The sequence below is a fragment of the Rhincodon typus genome, chromosome 9 (assembly GCF_021869965.1).
Source record: "Rhincodon typus isolate 14 chromosome 9, sRhiTyp1.1, whole genome shotgun sequence".
In the NCBI taxonomy this organism is placed as follows: Eukaryota; Metazoa; Chordata; class Chondrichthyes; order Orectolobiformes; family Rhincodontidae; genus Rhincodon; species Rhincodon typus.
The window spans coordinates 54,840,916-54,863,031 of NC_063340.1; the positions used below are offsets into that span (position 1 = coordinate 54,840,916).

The window sequence follows — 22,116 nt, forward strand, 5'->3', positions numbered from 1 at the left end:
GCTAGTCTGCACTACATCAAACCAGCCACTAAAAGGGGTCATGCATCATTGAAGCACTGGCAGTTTCTCCACAACTGACTCTTATCTGGGAAACTATGAAAAATGGCACTACCTCAGAGAAAGTGGGCAAAAGGACATATGAAACAGGAGGGGGCCTTTCAGCCCTTCAAGTTTGTGCCACCATTCAATACGATCATGGCTGATCCACTTCAGGCTTCAACAACTTTTTAATGACAACTGTCACCATAGCCCTCAACTTCCTGTTATTTAGAAAATCCATCTACCTCCTTATTAAATACATTCAGTGATCTAGCCTCCCCCACTCTCTGCGGTAGAGAATTCCAGACATTCACCACCCTCTGGAAGAAGAAAGTCCTTTGCAGCTCAGTTTTAAAAGAAGGTCCCATTATTCTGTAACTGTGTCCCCTGGTATGAGGCTCCCCCATTGGTGGAAACGTCTTCTCTTAAACAGGAGCATCACATCAGTGGCTTTCCAATCTGCTGGAGCCCTCCCGGAATCCAGGGAGGGCATTAAAACCTTTCGATCTTGCCCAGGACACTGTAGTGGAACATGTACAAGGAAAGAGAGATAACCTATGTCTGCAAGCAGCCAAAAGGCCTCCAGACACACACTCACGAGGCAGTGGGAGCAGATAGCTTGGGGTGGGGGGTGGGGGGGCAAAGCCAAGAGCTGAATTTTGTGGATCTGAATGCATTGTCACAAGAAATTCACAACTACAACATTTATGGGTATGTACATGAGTAGAGAAGGTTTGGAGGGATATGGGCCTGGATTAGGCAGTTTAGTTTGGGATCACATTCATCATGGACTGGTTGGACAGAAGGCTCTGTTTCCATGCTATACAACTCTATGACTCTGAGTGGCCAAACTCAATGAATATATTTCAAGTGACACATCCTACAGTCTGCACCACTAACCTTACCCACAGTTCAATTCAGCAAACTCCCATCACTTACTTACGAACGTGTACTTGGGAATGAGCCTGGCCAAGTAAATGAAAATTTCAGTGGAGGACCAGTTTCGGAACAGTAATCATAATTCATTAAGGTTTAAGATAGTAATTGATAAGGACAAGACTAGTTCTCGGGTGAAAGTGCTAAATTGGGAGGGAGGCCAATTACAACATTATTAGGCAGAAACAGGAGAAATTAGATTGTGGGGGTAGCTGTTTGAGGGTTAATCCACATTTGGGAGTCTTTTAAAGACCAGTTGATCAGAGTTCCAGACCTGTATGCTCTTGCGAGGATAACAGATAAGGATGGCAAGATTCAGGAACCCTGGATGACATGAGATATTGAAAGTCTAATCAAAAAGGAAAAGGAAGCATATGTAAAGTTTAGGAAACTGAAGTAAGACAAGGCCCTTGAGGAATAGAAAGGAAACAGGAAAGAAATTAAACAAGGAATTAGGAGGGCTAAAGGGGCCATGAAGTGTCCTTGGCAAGCAGGATTAAGGAAAAACCCAAGGCATTTCATATGTACATTAAGAGCAAGAGGGTAGCTAAGAAAAGTATATGTCCACTCAACTTCAGAGGATGGAATTTATGTGGGGAGCCAAAGGAAGTGGGTGAGGTCCTTAATAAGTACTTCACATTAGTATTCATCAATGGTAAGATGCTGGAGTCAAAGTCAGTAGCATGGAGCTGGAAGAACACAGCAAGTCAGGCAGCATCAAAGGAGCAGGGAAGTTGATGTTTTGGGTCAGGACCTTTTCATCAGTCCTGAAAGGTCCCGACCCAAAACGATGACTTTCCTGCTCCTCTGATGCTGCCCGACCTGCTGTATTCCTCCAGCTCCATGCTGTACTGACATCAATGGTATACTGATATTCTAAGGCATATTGATAGTAAGGAGGAGGAGGTCTTGCAAAACATTAAGGTAGACAAGTCCCCACAGCCTGATAGAATCTATCCCAGGATACTGAGGGAGGCAAGGGAGGAGATTGCTGGAGCCTTGAGAGAGATCTTTGTTTCTGATTTAGTCACAAGCAATGTCCCAGAAGACTAGAGAATAGGCAATGTTTTTTTCTTTTTTTTTTTTTAAGAAGGACAACAAGGGTAATCCAGGAAATATCTGTGGTAGGGAAATTATTGGAGAAGATTCTTAGGGACAGGATACACTCACATTTGGAAAAGAATGGATAGTCATCATGGCTTTGTGCAGGGGAGGTCTTGTCTCCCAAATCTGATTGAGTTTTTTGAGGAAGATGATTGATAAGGGTAGGGCGGTGGACATTGTCTACATGGACTTTAATAAAGCATTTGACGAAGTCCCTTATGGTAGGGTGATCCAGAAGATTACGTCACATGTGATCCACAGTGAGTTGGCAAGTTGAATATAAAATTGGTTTGGTTACAGAAAACAGAGGCTAGTTGTGGAGGAGTATTTGTCTGATTGAAGATCTGTGAGCAGTGATGTTCCACAAAAACCAGTGCTGGGACCTCTGAGTTGTAACATATAAATGATCTGAATGAAAATATAGGTGGTCTGATCAGTACATTTGCAGATAGTGAGGAAGGCTGTCAAAGCATACAGCAGAATATAGATCAGTTGAAAAGTTGAGGCAAAGACATGACAGATGGAACTTTATCTGGACAAGTGTGAGGTGATGCATTTTAGGAGGTCAAATACAAAAGGAAAGTATACAGTAAATGCAGGACCAATAGGAACATCAATATACACGGGGATCTTGGTGTTCAAGTCCATAGCTCCCTGAAAGTGAAAACACGAGCAGATAGGGTGGTAAAGGTGTATGGCATGGTTGCCCTCATCAGTTGGGGCATTGAGTATAAAAGTTAGCAAGTCATGTTGCTGCTGTATAAACCTTTAGTTTGGTCACATTGGGAGTATTGTGCACAGTTCTGATTGCTACACTATAGGAAGGATGTGGAGGCTTTGGAAGCAAATGCATAGTTTTCCTTAGAGCATCACAGGCTGAGGGGTGACCTGATAGAAGTATATAAAATTATGAGGGCCATGGATGAGGTAGCATACGTTTATGGTGAGAGGCATAAAATTAAAGGAGAAGTGCGAGGCAACTTTTTTTTTTTTTACACAGGAAGTGGAAAGTGGAAGGTGCCTGGAACACACTATCAGGCGAGGTGGTAGAAGCAGAGGCGATTGCAACATTTAAGAGGCATTTAGGCAGACACATGAACACACGGAGTAGAGGGACGTGGGCCATCTGCAGGTAGATAGGATTAGTTTAGAATGCATCATGGTCAGTGGGTCAAATAGCCTATTCCTCTGTACTGTTCTATGTCCTACAAACAATCTCTATCGTATAATCTCTATAAATCAGGTCCCATATTTTGGAGGGGATTTCCTTTACTGAGAAGGACTGTTGTGGTTCCTTGGTTTTTTAATCTTTCTTCTCCTGTTCCTCCTACTCCTCCTATATAGATGGTAACTCTATCCAAAAGGTTATTCCCTCACGGTGAGGTTGTGTAGCTCGCAGCGGACTACAGCAAGTCTCCACACCCACTCTGCTGAGGACTGCAAGGCTCCTCCAGAGCAGTTCAGGAACTGCAAATGTTGTTTATGCAAACCAATGACCTAATCTATAACATTTCATGTGACAACTTGGCTTTTGTTATATACAAGCTATGCCCATGGATGCTCAGCACTGGTTACACTTTCGCACAGTCAATTGCGTGGCCTGCAAAATACTGAATGGGCCCCCAGCTCGTGCACATCCCCCTCTTTTACAATCAATATCCAGTGTGGCTAGCTTATGGGGCAGCCTGGTTTGACAAGGAGCTGTCGACTTTGTGAATGCTTGGCAGCTCCCCCAACTTATGGCTGAAAAGGCCTGAACATGAAAACGGTTCTAGCCCTCTGCAGCTAGTTTCATGCCAGTGCCTCAGTCTCTCTGGCAAATCCATACCAATTCCAGATGGGACTAACCTCATCATTTAATCTGAAAATGGTGCCATTAGTCAATTAAACGGTTTTCCTTTTTTGCTCAACATAGGTAAAATGCCTAAGTTCTCAGCATAGAAATTACTGATTTTATCTTACACTCTGAATTTCATAAACAGCCAAATTTTCTTCTGGATGGGAGATGACGAGGTTTTTAATTTTGAATGATACATGTGAACACGTGTGACAGATTTATTTCTGTTCAGCAGGGTAAGGGTTAATACTTTCCAACACGCATGAAGAGATTCAATTAATACTAATGAAGATTGCAATTATTTCAATTTAAACCACTGATTAATTGTGAAACACAATGAATATCAATAGCATAAACAAACATGACAGCCAAACCTTTAATCAAATGGATGATCATTAGTCAATTAAAAATTTGTAATCGATTAATATATATATAATCAGTTGATCACCTCTTCTCACCCCAATAAACAACAAGGCTGTTTTAGATTTTAGCCACAGGGCCACTTTAGCTTTCATTTTATTGAAGAAATGACCATTAAAAAAAAACACTGATTTAAATAAAATTTCACTGGTTTTGTTTTGCCTTTCTGAAAAGGCTTCATCTGAACTTTGTCTTTTATTCAGTGTCATTTTACAGGCAAAATTGCATGTAAATAAATAAAACAAGCACAGGCAGATGAGCAAGTCGTCTGTATTGTAGCTCCCGATGGCAAACACAACCTTAGAACAATTACCTGTCGCAGAGTTAGCTTCATCAAACTATCCTTCGACAAAAAGATATCAAATTGATAATAAGTCACAGGCACTTATACATCAAAAACCCTGGGAAAAATTTCATGTTTGCCAAGCAAATTCACAGGCAGAGGATATGAGAGAAGTTGGAGACCACTCTCCCTACATGAACACACACTCACCTCCAAAACCAAGTTCAGGAAGGGTGAAGTGCAGTCTTCCCACCTGTTATCACCTTAGGCAGTTTATATTGTCACTTAAGGACCACTTATAACACCAGCGTGGAGTTACTGGTATTCACCCAGCATCAAGTAGGGCACTTGCCATGCAAGGAGGCCTCCCATTGAATCCCTTTGGTTTTGCCAGGAGCCCTATCAAAATACTTGACCTTCCAAAGGGAGTGTCAACAGGAAGCCAGCCCCTTACCTTTGCTTTTGGCCTACTTGCTTTCCTCACCATCCCTACCCTGCCAACATTAACCTTTACCTCAGGCTCCAAGACTGATCCCTCCTGCTGTCCCAGATGCAGGACTATTGGTTGCTACTGCCCCCTGGTGGCACTGCAGCAGTCGCGGGCCAAATGCTTCCAATTGACCAGTCGCCCTTTGGCCAGGATTTCCACTGTACTGGGGACTTGACCAAGTGTGAGACCCATCGTTGTCAAGGTAAGTGCCTGACTAATTAATGATAGCACTGGGTCTGCCAGAAGGAAGCATGTCATGAATTTGCATTAATACAATCACAGGCACAATCTTGTTAGCCAAATTGAGGTTATCTCAATTATGGGAATTGAGGTTCACAAACCTAAATGCATATATGAGACATGTACCTTGCAGGGTAGATTTCTTCCTCCAACTCCTGTGACTAGAAACCTCATCAGTTACTTGGCACCTTCATAACCAGGAGATTTCTTTGCATAAACATTTATAGAGCCGGGGGTGGGGTTATGCTTCTCCGTTAAGCTAATGATAAGTTGCAGTCATATGCAGTCTGGCTTGTGACTGTTAAATACTTACAATGATCAGGGTGAAGTCTGACTGGGTGAACAAGCCTGTCCAAATGAGGTAGCCACACTGATACCATCATGGCACAGGAGGCCATCATTTGTGGCTGTGTCCTTGTCTCATATTAGACTTTGGAAAACCATCATCAAAAACATGTGTGTAGAATCACAGAATCATATTTCCAGTTGTGATAAAGTCAGTGACCTGATGTGTGAGCTGCTGAGTGTTGTAGCTCCTTTATGTTCTAAGTGTGAATCTTGCCAGCTTTGCAAGAGGCAGTGCCATTGTGATGCCAGGAACGCAGCACTGGTAGCTGCAATGAGGTGAAGGACACTAACCGCACAGCAAGCATCTGATGGAGATGCCTGGTACCCAACCTCCTGTGTTAAGGTCCTCTCCAGTGGCAACTCTACAATGCTAGCTTACACTCACAGGAGCTTGAGGCATTCTGTAGCCAGTGTTACACACCCTGGCGGAGTGCAGCAAATCCTCTTGTTGCACTGGAGGTAGGTTCTCTTGATCTTTTCTTATGGGCGCTGACCTCCATCACCACCCTTGTCCAAGCTGCTTTGTCAGTCTTTTGTCACCATCCATAAGGAAAAGAATTTCCCTTCTCTTTTTGACAGCCTTCAGGAGAACCTATAGGGATTTCCCACTAACTCACAGCATTGTGTTTCACCTGACATCTGAAGCAGTGGTTTGGGATGATGAGTAGAGGCTGAGTGATGCTCCTGGCTTGCAGTGAGTCAGTTGCTGTCCAGGTGCCTTTTATAAATTGTTCCTGAATGATGCAGCATGGAAGGTTCTGGCGAAGGGGCAAAGAATTTTCTGTCTGAAAAATGTGGTGCTTTAACTGCATCTGCACACGTAACGAGCTGAGAAGAACGTAATTGCGTGGGAAAACCAGAACTGCCTCCAAGTGGAAATCCCCCCTAATTGTACACCCTCTCCTTCAACACTCAGTCTAAAAAAATGCAAATTCTGCCCTGGTCCCTGCATGCAGTTTCTGTCTGTGAAAGCCCCTTTCTGTTGTCTCACTTTTGTAAAAAAAAACTATTTTCATCGTAAATCCTGAGTTCACATTTACAATGGAAACTGCCTACATAACCTCATTACTCCAGAACTATGCTTTCCTACTTCAGTCTTGCAATAGTTCTCCCCTGAGCCAATACGGCAGATAAAGTCCTATGTTCCTTCCAACCCTGCTTCACCACCCAAACATCAATTCTGCTCTTAAGTGTAACTAATACCACAAAATTTAAATATTAAATAGAGAAAAAGACAGACCTTAGGAACTGCATCTTATCTCAGTGCTCCAATCCAATTATCTCGTGTTTCCCCGCCTCCCCTCCCAATGCCTTCCAAACCATCCCCACTTGGGAGATGGGCTAGTCATAAAAACAATCAAGGCTTTGGAGACAGGTACAAGTCTTCAATAGAAATATTGTTTAGAAACATTACAATGCAAAAACTTACAATTGTGAAGTGCTATAATCTCAATTTGCATAAATTAATCTTTGGCTACATTGAGAAAATAAGATGGTGACTGTTAAAAATATCTTGAACAGTTTTGTTGATTTGCTGAAGTTATTTTCTGATTGATCATTCAGGACTGTTTCTTTTCATTCCTCATTAATGCTTTTCACTGCAAGTTTATATATTTGCGACATCATTGTGTCACTACATCTTTCCTACCATCCAGTTGGAGAAAACACATTCAGGGAAAGTTACTTTGTTGTCTTTAAATTGGTAAACATGTGTATAGAAGTGAATAAACGCTGCAATTCTATCTGAACATAGTAATGTCTCTCTTCTCCCCACTGAACTTGTTTTCTCAGCCTTTACTGAAGAGTCCCCTAATGGTCACTTACTCTCTTGCCATAGCAAGATCAAACTAAAGCCATATTTAATCTCATTTCAAAACAGAAGAAATGGTCGCAAAAGGACAGATTTGGATTATGCGTTTATTACCTTCTATTGAAGACAATGTGAGGTTTTCTTTCTTGTTGTCTTGATAGGAACTGACAAAATGCATCACACTCAAGGTTGGCGGAGTCAAGCGTCAGGTGGCCCTTGGGTTCTAACCTGCAACCTCTCAATTCTTATCACTATACCACTAGGTTGTTGCTGCCATTATTCTCCATATGTCTTCTCCAATCAATACTTACTAATTTTGTTACAGCAAGACTGTCCTATTAAAGTATGGATGGGTAGCAATAAAACAGAAATGTATTCACTCGCTATAAATCATCCTTTAAAGCTTAAATTTTAATATTCCCACTGTAGAAATGTCATGTTTCCAGCGATTTAAAGAATGGATAGATGTTGCAAAGTTAAAATACTTAATATCGTGAGCAGCTGGTAGAACTTCTGTTAAACTCTTTGTTTTAGGGACGGATTGGGAGAAAAAAATGCAACTGTATAAATTGTTTGTGGACACAGACACCATTACGGCTAAAGTGAATTGGATAAAGAGCTGTACAAAATGATTATCCAAAGCTTATTCTGCTGTCACTCTTCTGTTTAAATAGCACTTTTAGAATTAACATAGAAATAGCCTTTGGAATGTTAATCTTTCAATATGATTTTTTATGAACTCAACATGGATTCAAAATGCTTCTTTTCATTACTTTTGAAGTATCTCAGAAAAACCTCAGTTAATATTTCCTTCATGTCCATATTGGGTTTTGCCAGCCTTTGTGAGCAATTATTTGCTTTTCTTGTGTATGACAAATTGAACCACAATACAGAAATTTTTAAAGGACAAAAACTTCGGGTGCACACAAAATTAGTACAGGAGAGCTTGTGGATGAATGCATGCTCAGAATTTTCTTCTGGGCTAAATAATTGAGATTTCAGACAGGCAGTTCTCCATATACACCAGGTACCTAAATACTAAACAGCAACTACTGATCTGATATTGGCATTGGCAGTCTGATTACACTACTAAAGGGCATAACAGTACTGCTCAGGAGATAGTCGGTTCAGCTAACAGTTTCTGTGGGTAACAGTATCGGCAGTAAAATCACCAGTGGGTTTACTGCAACATTTTTCAGATTTTGAACTGGGTGTTTCAAGAGGAAAGAATACTTCAAAATTGGCTGCAACTGCTACTACTGAGTGGGAAGCACGGGTACATAAAAAAAATTCAGCTGCCTAAGCATGTCTTTTAAGAGTAAAATGAACTGATACACACAGTATTATTGGTGTCACTGCATATTTTAATTGATTTCAGATAACTTATTTTTGACTACAAAGCAGAAAACCCTCTTGAATTAAAAATAGCTACCAAATGCTGCACAACATTTTGGACCACTGGAGAGCTAACTTGGTATTCATATTGAAACCAAATATTGGCAATATAAGCTTATTTATTACACACAACTGTTGTGATATCACTCAATGTATCCTGTTTCCTCTGTGCTTTACCACAATGACACCATCTGGTGTCTTTCTACGATGGGTGACTGCAGAGGTAATGACAGAAAATGCTATAGTTAGTTGTCACCAAGTTTAACAACATGTCTGCCTGTGTTTGTGTCAGCTTATTTCCTGCTACTTATACCTTGCGCATAGTAAACTTAATAATGCTAACCCTTATTGCACAGTTTATTTTCCAGAAAATTAACTCCAAGCTAATTAATGATTTAATCAAATTGGATCAAATTAAAAATTGTAAATTATATTTCAAAAGCCTGAAAAAATTTGACCATTTACAATGAACAAATATTCCTTTCAAACACTAAAGAATGACCATGAAGTGCTTCTGATGATAATGAAAGCTGTCTAGCCATCCTGCTTATCAAGGATTCACCAAAGAAAAAGTACACATTGTTAACATTAAATCCCTATAGGGGACCTGAAATAGCTTTCACTTAGCATTCCATTTTAATTGCTCGGCTGAAATAATTCCAATCTGTTTTTTTGGCGTGCCACTAATTAAAACTGCAAGATTACACAGAGAAAAATAAATACATCATCTCTGCTTGAAAATGAAAGTTTTCTTGAATGACAAATATTTTTAATCAGAGCCATATGCACGGGAGCTTGGAGGGCGAGCTTAATCTCAAAACCACTCCAGCAGCATAAAACAATTCAGTGAGTTATAATTAATGTCACAGTCATAACAGCAAGCTCAAGCCACTGTTTTTCTTTCTACTTAAGGAGAAATAACTAGCTGTTATCTCTGTGCCTGCAGAGCCTCCCCATTGTAGATTCAATAATACAAGAGGTTTCTTATCACCATTCGAGGTGAATGATTGTAACTGTGATATGTTTAGACAATGTGTTGTATTTAACCCAATTTACAGGTGCCCCAGCTTGGCCACAGCAGTAAACACTGGGGACTAATAGGGAATTAAACATGTACAATAGACTAACTCCATTCACTCTCAAAACTGAAATGCATTTAGTAAACTCACTTAAAGAGACAGCAGCCTCCTTCAGGGCATGTGCTGTCATTTGCTATTTTCATCATGGGGGAGGGGAAAATCTGCTTTGGGTTGCATTTATCTTATCTGGTGTGGTGACTAAGTTTGTCAGTAGGGCATCCAAGTGTCAGGGTTTATTTTGTTGCTCAAATTTGCCAATTCAAAATTGGTATGTTTCCTTAGTGCAAAAGAGTTGTTCAGCCTACCTCCCCCACCAGCCCCTCAAAAAACAATCCCTGTAACCCCACATATATTTCGCCATTTTCAGTAAATTCCCAGGCCAGGCATTCTTTTCGGTTGGTGGCTGAAGCAATACTGTAAGACAAACCTAATGTGCAAGAATCCCAATGGTATGTCCACTAGGTTTTGATTTTCAGGGGTATTAAATACTGCCTACATAAGCCTTCAAAACAGTGCTTTTTTTCTAACACTGCAATACCACTGAAAAGAATATACTGCCAAAGGAATCAAAGGAGACGATTTATGATTTCATTCCGATTGACGGCCGATTAAATTAAAACAGATCAGTATTGCAATTCTTGGGCAGGTGGCTCTAACCCAGTGACAGCCTCAGAACTATTAAATTGGTGCAGAGATGGAAAGCCTTCCGCTTGCATTCACGCACTTACTGATCAAACTGTGACAAATGAGATGTTACTGCTCTTGTAAAGCAAGGCTACAATCTGTCAAACCTGAACATAATTTGTGACCCTCTGTGACATCTTTTTTCTTCTTAGTTTGAATATGGGCACAGTTGCAGAATTCCCCAATACACAGTGTGTTCAGGATGCAATGTAATAAGCTACTGCAAAATGCCAACGTTAAACTCCTGTTTGATGATATTAATAATCTAACCAGGTTCAATAAAACAGCATTCATAAATTATTATGTGTCTGTATACTACTGTTTTTTTTGAATTTTCTAATCACCAGTAATTCTAGTGGGAGGGCCCTAATTTCCATTAACAGCTGTCATCATGCCACATTTGAAACAGATTTGATGTGCCTTAAATGTGTTAAAACAGTTTTCATTTCCTAAAATTATTTCCTCATTTTTATTAACATGGATTTTGACCTGAGTAATTTTGATGATATTACCTGGCAGTACCAGTAGAATGCAGATGCAAAAAGGGGGCGATTTCAAATTCTAATAGCTGAATTTATCACGGCATCTAAAATAACTGTACAAGAAGAAACATCTTTCCAGGTGCAGCTAGCATAGCTTGTATGATGGATAACCTGATGTGCATAGAAAGGCTTGTAGGATACTGCATCCATATTTGGCAAATGATGCTGTAATGTGCACTAATCCAGTCTATCATGATGAACTTTTGAGCCAGCTTTTGAAATGCTCAGACATCGGAGCTGTCATCAGTCTTTTGTTCTCCTCTTTATGCAATAGGGGATCTGGTCAGTACATTGAGAAGAAGCCTACACTCTGCTAACCTTGCCTATTAAAGGCAGGGTCTTAACAGCTGTCTAGAGTGCTAAGAGGTCACAAACAGTTTGCTATGCCAACAACTACTATTCATCCCTGGTGAGCATGCCATGAGACTTACGGCCAGGCTGATGTCAAGAGTGCATTGCAGGCATTTGCAGTTGTTAATGCTTTAAGAGGAAAGGAAGACTATGTTGTGCTAACAAGCTATTGTATGAAGCAATAAAGTATTGCATTTTCTTGCAGCCATCAAAATCGTATTAACTCATGACCCATTTGTCTCTCTTTAGCTTTCTCACTGTTACACTTACTAATCCTAGCTTCTTAAAAGGTTACTGAGAAACTATGTGTGGTATGTTGCAGTTGATACTGTGCAAAATTGTTGTGTACTAACAAATAACGTAAGGAACAGTTAGTCTCTATTCAATTCGAAGAAAGCAAAATGTAAAAGAATATTTTCTTTGTATTTGCAGTTATAAAACAAAATGCATGTACATTGCACTACCTTGGAAGAAAGTTATGTCTGGATTGAATGGTTGGTTTTAGTGCAATACAAGCCAAAACAGTTTATGCCTTTGAATGAACATTCTTTTCAGAGGTAATCAGGGTATTCAAATCAAACTATCATACACTGTGTTTAACCAGAGCCAATGTTAAGATTACCATTCAGAGATCGCCACATTCCATTTGTGTCTTGTGACAACATTTTGACACTCGGAATGCAGAATGAGAGGTCTTAGCCATAGCTTTACTTGCTTGTGTATGATTAATCTTATCTCCATACTTTAGCAACTCCCAAATATAGCCCAAATTAGACATTTAAACAGCTTGTGGGCCTTAGGTGAATATTTTAGGCAGTGATATGATTGCTTCTTTTACGCTAATGCTTTCTGAGTGGCTTCAGTATTCAAAATGTGCATGTTTCTACTGTGCTTCTGTGTACAAAGGGTACAAAACACAAAACGCTTAAATAAAAACCTGATTGTGAACATATTAAATATGTGATGGCTTGCACTTTTGTTATAGATGACATAATTCTGGGATAATATTCATAATTTGAAAAAATTGCTAGCTTATATAATGGCTTTAAAGTCAATACATTGTATAATTACTGTACTTGCTATGGTTAATATCAATTCAATATCAAGACAAAAAATAGCTGCCTGAGCTTCACATCTGGAGTTGATCATTTCTAGAAGTATTTATGTCATTGAAAATCAAATTCATTCATTAATTCAACATTTGCAGTTTCTTTAACTGAATTTGCTAAAAAAATGGAATTATTAAGAATTGAAGCACAAAGTGAGATTTAAAGATGTAAATTTGGAATCTTAAAGCTATTTGCAAATTGCTTTCGAGGCTTCAATTGAATTTATTTTTGCATGATAAATTAACTATTGTTAAAGTGTTTGGTTCTTTAAAATACTGAAGGAAAATCCTTCAATAATTATCATTTGGATATCCAAAATCATATGCACAAGCTTTAAATATGTTTATAAAAAATCCAATCGAATTCATCACTTTGCTTGTCTAAAGATAATCAGAAAATATCATTTAAAAACTTTTTAGACTGTAGTTGGCTAACCTTTCTTTGAAAATAAAAGTTCTGGCACTTTGGGAATTGTCAATGAAAAATGACAACAGATCATGCAGAAATAAATTCTACATCTTTTAAACAATATCAATGCCACCAGTCTGAAAATTAATGAAAATACTTATAGTAGAAAAATCTGTTAAGATTAACAGAGAATCATTGCTAATATAATTCTGAGCTTTATTTACAATGCTATTTTGCTATGTTTGTCATGATTTCATGAACTAGAAGCAACAATCTACATGAATGTAAGTATGGTTGAATTGAAGAATGCTTTGTCCATCTTTCACTAAGATGCATTCAGAATCTCATGGATATTTTATAATCAGGTACATGCATGGTGGCTATGGTAATTACGAAGTTCACTTAAAAATACGATAGCTGTCATACATATTCATTCCCTCTTGTCTCTGATAGTTCCACTGAATCTTCACCTCTTCCAAATTATTTAGATTACTTTAAACCAAAAAAAACTTGAGACCACGAAAACTAGTATTGATATTGACCGGACGATAAAATACTCTTCCGGGGTTACATTTGTTAACCAACAGTAGGAATACTAAATCTTTAGTCTAATTGGCTGTAAATTTGGATGCTTATTCTGCAAAATGGCTCTTTTTGAAAATTTAAAAACTTTAAAGCAAAAGACCTATTTCAATGAAATAAGGCATTCAAAGCAACAGATTCCAACACTGTGCAAGCACAAAAGACAAATGGTCAAAGTATATAATCAACTTACTTCACATTTGACACAAAATATAAAAATATCTTTAGGCAGAGAAACAGCACGAAGGGATTAAAATGAGGAAGTTATTCTGGAAGTCTGCCAGTCAAAAGCTGCATTGTTTTATTTTCGCTGGGAAAAAAAACTACTTGTGGAGAATATGGTGCAGCTGGAAATGACTTGTGTCCCTTGCCAGTTCCTCCCTAGAGACCCTCCAAAGGGTACGAAAATATTCACCAACACTTACCCCTTAATTGTATTCAAGCTCCCAGAAGGCAACACTTGACAAAAATCACCATTAGCTCCTGACAGTACAACATGTTCAGGAAATGCTTACCTGATCAATAGAAAATCATTGGGGACTTACTTTACAACTTTGGAATGGTTAAAAAAAAATCTTCCTTTTGTCCAATATGATAAAATATGTGATAGCATTTATATTTTTTTTCTCTTTTGTTTTTATCTACTTGAAATGCAAAAGGCCAGTCGCTTGTTATTACAGAAAGCATCCGACAAATTAACAAGTAAATGTCAAAGAATGAGAACTAAAAAATTCTCTTATTAAAAAACTTATTTACATTTTGATTTTGGAGTTCCATAAAGGCAAATGTGCTTTCCAATTTAATTAATGAGAACAAAAAATAGACATGCACATCGTGCATAAGTGAATGGCAATGAACCAACATAAGTGAATGAGCTTAAACATTTTAGAAAAGACCTTCCTAAAAGATGAAGTAAAGGTTGACCGGAAATATTACATCAGTTACTTCTTCATCAATTTGTAATTGGAATACCTTGATGTACTTTACTACACAAATTGGTTTAGTCAGAAGCTATTCATGGCTAGTGCCTTTTTAAATTAAAATGAGATTTTAGGGTCTCTGCTTCATAGAAATTTCTAAAGTATAGCTTGAAATGTCATTTTAGTGAAATGCAGATTGTGCTTCTGCATTACCAAACATGGCACAATGAAAAAGTAATCAAATATACATGTATAGTTTACAATAAGCTCAACTGAGAGTGGCATCCATTCTTTAAAGTATGTTACATGAGCGACCACATTAGCTGCATTTTCAAATAAAGTATCATTACCGCTCTGCTTCACTAATGTAACTTCATGCTCCAACTGATAGGAGCAATAGTCCGACACTCAAAACTAGCCTTTTAATGATCACAGTTACAAGAGTCCTGATTTTAGCCAATAGTGGAATCGGATGGATGGAGTGCAAGGTGAATATCATACCCTTGGCATTGCAAGAGCTGAGTGATTTTAAGTCCAAGGCTGCATTCACATGTCAGTGATCACCCTAAGTGGATGACAAAACAGCAGCTGGTAATTGGATAGGGTTTGGAAACTTGGATGCCAAAAGGTCCCTAGCAACAAAGTGTGGGTTTCAGGTGGGCCAAACAGGAAAGAAGTTCCAGATAAAAGAGGCTTTCTCTGGTGCTGGCAGATTCTGAACTTGCAATGGAAGTTTAAAAAAGATTTATTTGGGATCTGGTTCCTATTCCTCTGTCTTCACTAGATGGAAAAGCTATAACTGCTTCCACACTCAGGGTAGAATTACAATTACAACTGGGGCCAATGACATAATCAAAGACTGATCTGCAAATTAAGTTTCAAACAAGTGTCATTGCTACTTGATCAGAAAACAGGAAGGGTGCAGAACGCCAGGGGTAGATCACTTGGCTGAATTAACTTCCTGCTTCCCTGGTTTTGTCAGGTGGATGGGATGAAAATCCCAATTCAAAAGCTAGAAACGTATCAATTTGCTCAAAATATTATCTGTACCAAATCACTATTTGGGTACGCAAATATTTTCAGCCATTGAGTAATATGGCCTGAATCACAATAGTGTATTAACAGGTGATAATTGCAAATTAGTAAATTAACACAGAGATTGCCTCAATTAGCTTCAGAAATTCTAATACTGTACCTTACTGGAGATTTTACTGAAAAACAAAAAAGTAATATTGTTAAAATGCACAAGAAGAATTAGTTATTATCTGTCTTTTCATTCCAATGGCTGTATACGAATTTAGGCATTGCATAATATAAACTCCAAAAGCTAGTGACAGGACGATGATTTATGCCTCCAGCCAGGAAGATCCGAAGGGCCCACAGAGGGTAAAGTGCAAAAGGGGGAGGCTCGACAGCTGCTCTCAGTGGGCTTGCTTTGGCAGGCAGGCTGTAGTTACCTCTTGTGAAACCTGTACCTGCAGATGAGCTGATCCACAACTACTCTCCACTAGCAGATGGGGTGAGGAAAGAATTGTGGACGAATATTAAAAGAACACAACAGTTCTTCAAGCAAATAACTGATTCAAACACTGGCAAATGAACGAGCAGCCACTGCGAAAACAGGTGCTGGCATCAACATGACAAAATGATGAAGATTCTCTTCCATGTTGCTGTAAAGAAAACTAAATATAAAAACAGTTCATTTGGGGGGAGAAAAGGAGGAGTAACCTAGCTATATGATTGCTCCCAAATGGCAATCATCTCCCCAGAGGGCACCACCAACTTCAAACACCTTCATGTTCAACATCCAAATTTGTGCTTCATTAGGCGACAGAGTTTTCAAGGTTTCCATTGTGGACACTCTAATTGCCTATTTGAAGCTGTATTTCAAGTGTAAGGAAGCACCCCAATATCAAATTCAACCACATCACAACAAATGGGAGTGCCATATTGATATATGTGTATATGGGTGGCTGGGAGTAGAACAAAAAGGCTGCTATTTGTCTGAAGGCTCATGGGGAAAGATGCCATATCAAAACCAGCACAACATCCGTCAGACCTGTCTCTAACTTCCCTTATCAATTACTGAGCTGTCATCTAAACTCTTGCACATAAGCAAATGTTAAAACATTTAAAACAGACCTGCATAATGGATGCAGCTGTAAAGGTAGAGGCATATCTTGGCAGATGTGAAGAAACAGTAGCTACTGAAGATGTTATTATATTGCATTTGTGTGAGAACAGAAGCTACTGATTCCACGTTTGAAGAACTGTATTTCTGAAAGAAAGGATATACTGCATTGTCGATTGAACATATTGCATTAGAACAATTACTGTTCTGAACACAATACCACTGGGATAATTCCACACTTGCTGGTACAATATTGGCACCATATGTGAAAGGGAGTAGCACCCAATTATACTGCATGATTAGTTTTTCTTTAGTCAAAAATGGATTAAAAGAAGGAAGAGGAAAGGGGTGTTGCAAAGACTTGATAAGTTACCAACATGTAATACAACCTTGAAAAGAAGCATATATATATAAGTGATAGAAAGTCACTGTAAATTGTATCCTAAAATGGACTTTATGGTGATTGCAGTAAGGCCATGGTGGGTATGAAGCAAATTGACAGGACCGTATCTTGGAATTAGCCTTACATATATTGATACTTTTGAGACTGGACTAGTACCAGATGCATTAAGGTGCACTTTTCATGGCAGAATGGAGAGAACCTTGGTAAAGAAATCATACAACAATCACAGTACAATGACAGTGTCCTTTTAGCTGTGTCAGCACATCACAACATTTTTGTTTTGCAAATTCGTGACATTAAACATTTCAGGATACATGAATAAATTGAATTATGTTATAAAATGACCCAGCTCTGCTTTCAATGTGGTACCTGAAGTGGATTAGCTCAATTTCTTATTTATTTATTCTGTGAAAGATGGCCACATTTGAAAAGGTAGGTCATGTGGATTTGATTTGTGGTGGTTTTAAAATGCAGTCTAGTAGAAGGTGATAAAGGGGATTCTCTCTCTTTCAAGAGCTATTACTATTAACATTTAATTGCAAAGTACAGTGAGTGCTCCTCTTGCAGGAGTCAGGATTAGCAGTACTGTATAAAACATTACCCTTCCAATTTCCACATACTGTTCATTTCAATAATGTATTTTTTTTATTGGAAGTTTTTGTTCTTCCATCAGTTTCTTTGTATTTTCTGTCACTTGTTGGCTGCTCAAGAAAGGGTGTGTGTGTGTGGCTCTGTGGCTGTGTGGCTGTGTGTGTGTGTCAATGCCTGTAATAAATACGGCTTTGTGAATGATTGGTCAAGAGGTGAAACTCAGGTGGGGGAGCCTAGACTGCATCAGTTACACTCCTTCCCACCACAAAATCTTTCCACCCCCACGAGCTCAAGATTGAATGTCTCATTTTCACGGGTAATCTTCTGTCTGGTGAAGTCTGCTAGGAATTGAGAAGCAAGTTGAAATAAAACTGGATTTGAACTCTCTACCTTGTAATTGGAAGAACACTGTTTGACTAGAAGCCTCTTTTTTCGGTCAGATTCTATACTTAAATAAACATATGGAGAAAAAGTCAAATACCCAGTTTTCATAAATTTCTGCTGTTGTATTAATCAATGAGTTTAATGAGACCAATGAACCACTTTCAGTCACAATTATTTACATTTTTTCAATACTATGAACTGTACGTCACCTGCAACAAATATCACTTCTAAATAAGTCAATTTAAATACATTGAATAAAATAAGTTTTAATGAAGAAAGATTTTTATACCAGCTGCACGTGTCAAATTGCTATAAATACATATCTGGTTTATATGATTTATTTAACTTACCTGCGCAGATTTGCAAACACTGCATACGCTATATTTATTAGTATTAAAATATATTAAGTTTCTTCTATTCAGTTGTAATTAATAAAACAAAAAAAACCAAAGAAACATTACTGCATCTTACATTATACTGTCGAATCCAAAATGTGTATTTAAAGCTCTTTTCTTAATTTACTCGGAATACAAAACGCAATGCATGCAGAAGGAAAGGTTTAATAAAACATTTGGACATTAAGAATATGCCATATTGCACCTTACCTTCTTTCAGCATGCCTACTTTTAGGCATTTCATGAAACGACAGGCCTGGCAAGACTTGCGTCTACGCTTTGTGATTTCACATTCATTTGTCGCTGGGCAGCTGTACTCGATGTTACCTGTAGTTACAAAAATATGGAAAAATAAATCAAAGGAAAATTCTGATTGAGCGTTCTAATTTAAGAACACAGAGCTGGGATATCTGCTGATTTCTTAAATCAGTCCCACTCTTCCTCCCTCTCTTTGCTCTCTTTCCTACTGTCCTCCCCATCCTTCTCTGGTCCTCTGTGGTTAAATACATTAGTGTCTTAATGAAAATGCATTTTGTTTATTGTCCTCTGGAGAGGAGGGTCATCACACAGAGTGCATAAATTGCTAGTGCAGACAAGGCAGGTTGGCAGTGAGTGTAATTGTAACCTTGATACTACATGTTAGCAGTACTCAGGGTCCATCACATTCCCCTAGAAACATATGCAACTCCCTGTAATTAGCACCGCATCCACCTGGGACAGCAGCTCTGATGAAATATTTCAGAGTTAATCACACTTTGTAAACACTGATTTATATTGACTACCCTTCTCTGAGCCAATGCTTCCTCATTAAATAACAGATTAGTGGAACACTAAGAGACTAAACACTGAAAACTCCTCACTCAATGTAAAACCTTGTTTAAAACAACAGATCTGGGAAAGAAATCTATTCACATATACATACTGCTTAGGAGAAAATGTTACAAGTCAACTTGTATTCAGCAGATGAAAATTGTATAATCTCTAAGGCAGGAAATAAAATTAATCATTAAAATCTTAACAATGTTTACATATATTAAGAAAAAATAACTTTCTTAAAGACGTATTGATTTTTTTTGAACACAGAGCACCATTAATGTCACCAGCAGAAACCTGGCGTATGGTCTACAAGTTTTAACATTTTTCTTTTAGAATAAAATATTCTTTCTGAATCTCATCTATATTTGCTTAATTGAGGATATTAAGAATTAGGAAAATCTACTGGGGTCCATTTATGGAAACATTTATGGTGAGATGCAATCTGTAACTTGCTGTAAAAGTGCCTTCATAGCCACATAAATGGAAACAGCAATTGGTCTGCATAATGTAGCATATGGGGCAATGATGGAGCATCTTACAGGCCAGTATCACTGAGCACAGTAGACACTAATGTGGCCAGAGGTAGGATATGCTGAGCAAAAAACAAAATTAGTGACCAAATACTGATTCCATTATAACCTAATTACCTTTAGATACACGAGAAATTAAATGGTGATGCACTATCACAAATGCAGTAATCTAATGGATTCAGGTAGTACTGGAGAGCAGGAGCTTTGCTGCAATGGCTTTGTGTTGTGTATTATGCTGCCACGTGTGTTATAAGGTCTGGTAAGCACTAAATGTTGTGCAAAAATAGAAAATTCTAGTCATCTTAAATGTAACCATAAGTTTAAATAAGAAATCATACTTCATGTCAAAAGAAGTTAGAATTATATGGCCGATACTATCAAATTGATACCTGACAGTTGATGCAAGGTATGCACAAACTATTCGGGGCCGAGGTTCTGGTAAATCATAAATGCTATTTTTAAAATAATTCTATCTCATCACAATTTATGTGAGTGCCTTGTACAGAAATTAGATAAATGAAAGGTTAGACGGAACAGGTAACTTGTTCATTGTAAGACTTACCTGTGAGAAAGATGATATAAAAATGGGTTTTTCCAAAAATTATTTTAACATTTCAATCTCCTATCCTCAGCATTAATTACAAATGCATCATTAACTAGTCATTAATTACTGTACACACCATTAACTGTTCATTTTAATCTTGAATGATAGGAAAAAATTGCACAAGTTTTACCACAAAGGAAGATATTTACATTGCAATTTCAAGTTTTAGTCAACAGAAATGAGTGTTATATTGAAGAAAGTGGTAAACATTTATATAAAAAGAGAATAAAGTTGTTCTTTTTTGCTAAGAACTACGAAAGGTTGGCCAAATTTTAGCATGGACAAATCACAGCTAAAGAATAAGGACAGTGTAAACAGTCCTGTCAATATCTTTTTTTAAGAAAATCTGTACTATTTTTTCCAAAAGTACAGGGAGATATTGACTGGATAAAGCAATTTTGAACTTTTAAGTTGTTATTTTCCTGCACAGATCTAATTGAAAACAATGAGCTGCTTCCTGATAAAATTAGTGGGAATTACTAAATAGAATATTGAATAATAAAAATGTCAATTATTCCTGAGGAAACTATTGGCCTCTACATATATCTGTGGAAAGATTTGTAAACTGTTTGATTACTTTAAGGTGCTAGTTCTTCAGACAATTTAGTGACCAAACTTATTTTTTCCACTGGTAACTAGATCTAATTTCAGTTGATCAATTAATTAATTAGAAACTTGAAAAAAAGTAAAGTTGTTTCATTGGTATTGAAAATAAGTATACATGCTGGGGTACTTGTCTAACATGTATCATAACAGCATACTTTTCTTTATCTTAAAATTGTAACAACGTTAGGGAGAATCGGAAAGAAATATTACCTTGTATAGTGCGCTTGAAGAATGCTTTGCAGGCCTCACAGGAAGCAACACCATAATGATATCCTGATGCTATGTCGCCACAGACCAAACACAACCTTTTGGGCATGGAGTTCAACATGTACTCGCACTTGGTCTGCGAGTCTTCAGCTATAGTGCTCGAACAGTCGTCGTACCGTTTACGGGAGCTACCGTTGCTGCCCAGGTTGGTCGTCGTGTAGAGTGGGGGAGAGTCCAGGCCATTCTGGTGTCCATTCATAGTGGAGCTGTAGCTCCCACTGGCGTCCGAGGAGCCACCTGGACTGTGGTGATTGATACTATCTGTCAGTGAAGCAGGGCTGGATGGCTCTGTCTTAATGTATGATGAGCAGCTCGAATCAATGTGTCGATCCTTGGCTGACATTCTGCAGAGAAGCCTGTGAAAAGCATTGAATTAAAAACAACATTCTTTAGGGGCTTTCTGATAGGCAAGGGACCAGGCATCATTCATTTGTTAGTCAATACAAGTTGTTCTACACGAACATAATCAGCATAAGGGCATGACAGAGGTTTATCAAAACTGGAGACAGGTGGTAAACAAAACCTAAAGGTGGGGGTGGGGGAACGCGGAGGTGGGGAGAAGAAATCAGTCTCAACTGCTTCCCTCCACAATATAATTTCTCTCGTTCAAATTCATTGCGCAACAGTTAAAAATATGTGCTATCTGAATATTATCTGTTGTTTCTGCCTTGTTGCTTCAAAAAAAAAAGCAGGGGTAAGATTTTAAAAGAACAGATATGCTAGGCGAAACAAGGCACAGCTAGGCTTGAAGCAATTACATGGTTAAGACTCAGATTTAAATGCGAGTTGTCTCAAAATGCTAATAGGAAACT

At 38.3% G+C, this 22,116-nt stretch overlaps 1 protein-coding gene across 12 annotated transcripts in view; it reads right to left on the minus strand.

Annotated features, from left to right (window-relative positions):
• Positions 1 to 22,116, minus strand: part of LOC109916298 (estrogen-related receptor gamma) — a 233,776-nt gene that overhangs the window by 53,267 nt on the left and 158,393 nt on the right. For all 12 annotated transcript variants that reach the window (XM_048601200.1, XM_048601201.1, XM_048601204.1 and 9 more), the window contains 2 exons: positions 21,248 to 21,660; positions 18,692 to 18,808 (listed from right to left, as the gene is read on the minus strand). In XM_048601200.1, coding sequence (XP_048457157.1) covers positions 18,692 to 18,808; positions 21,248 to 21,660 — 530 coding nt within the window. The remainder of the gene's footprint in view (positions 1 to 18,691; positions 18,809 to 21,247; positions 21,661 to 22,116) is intronic.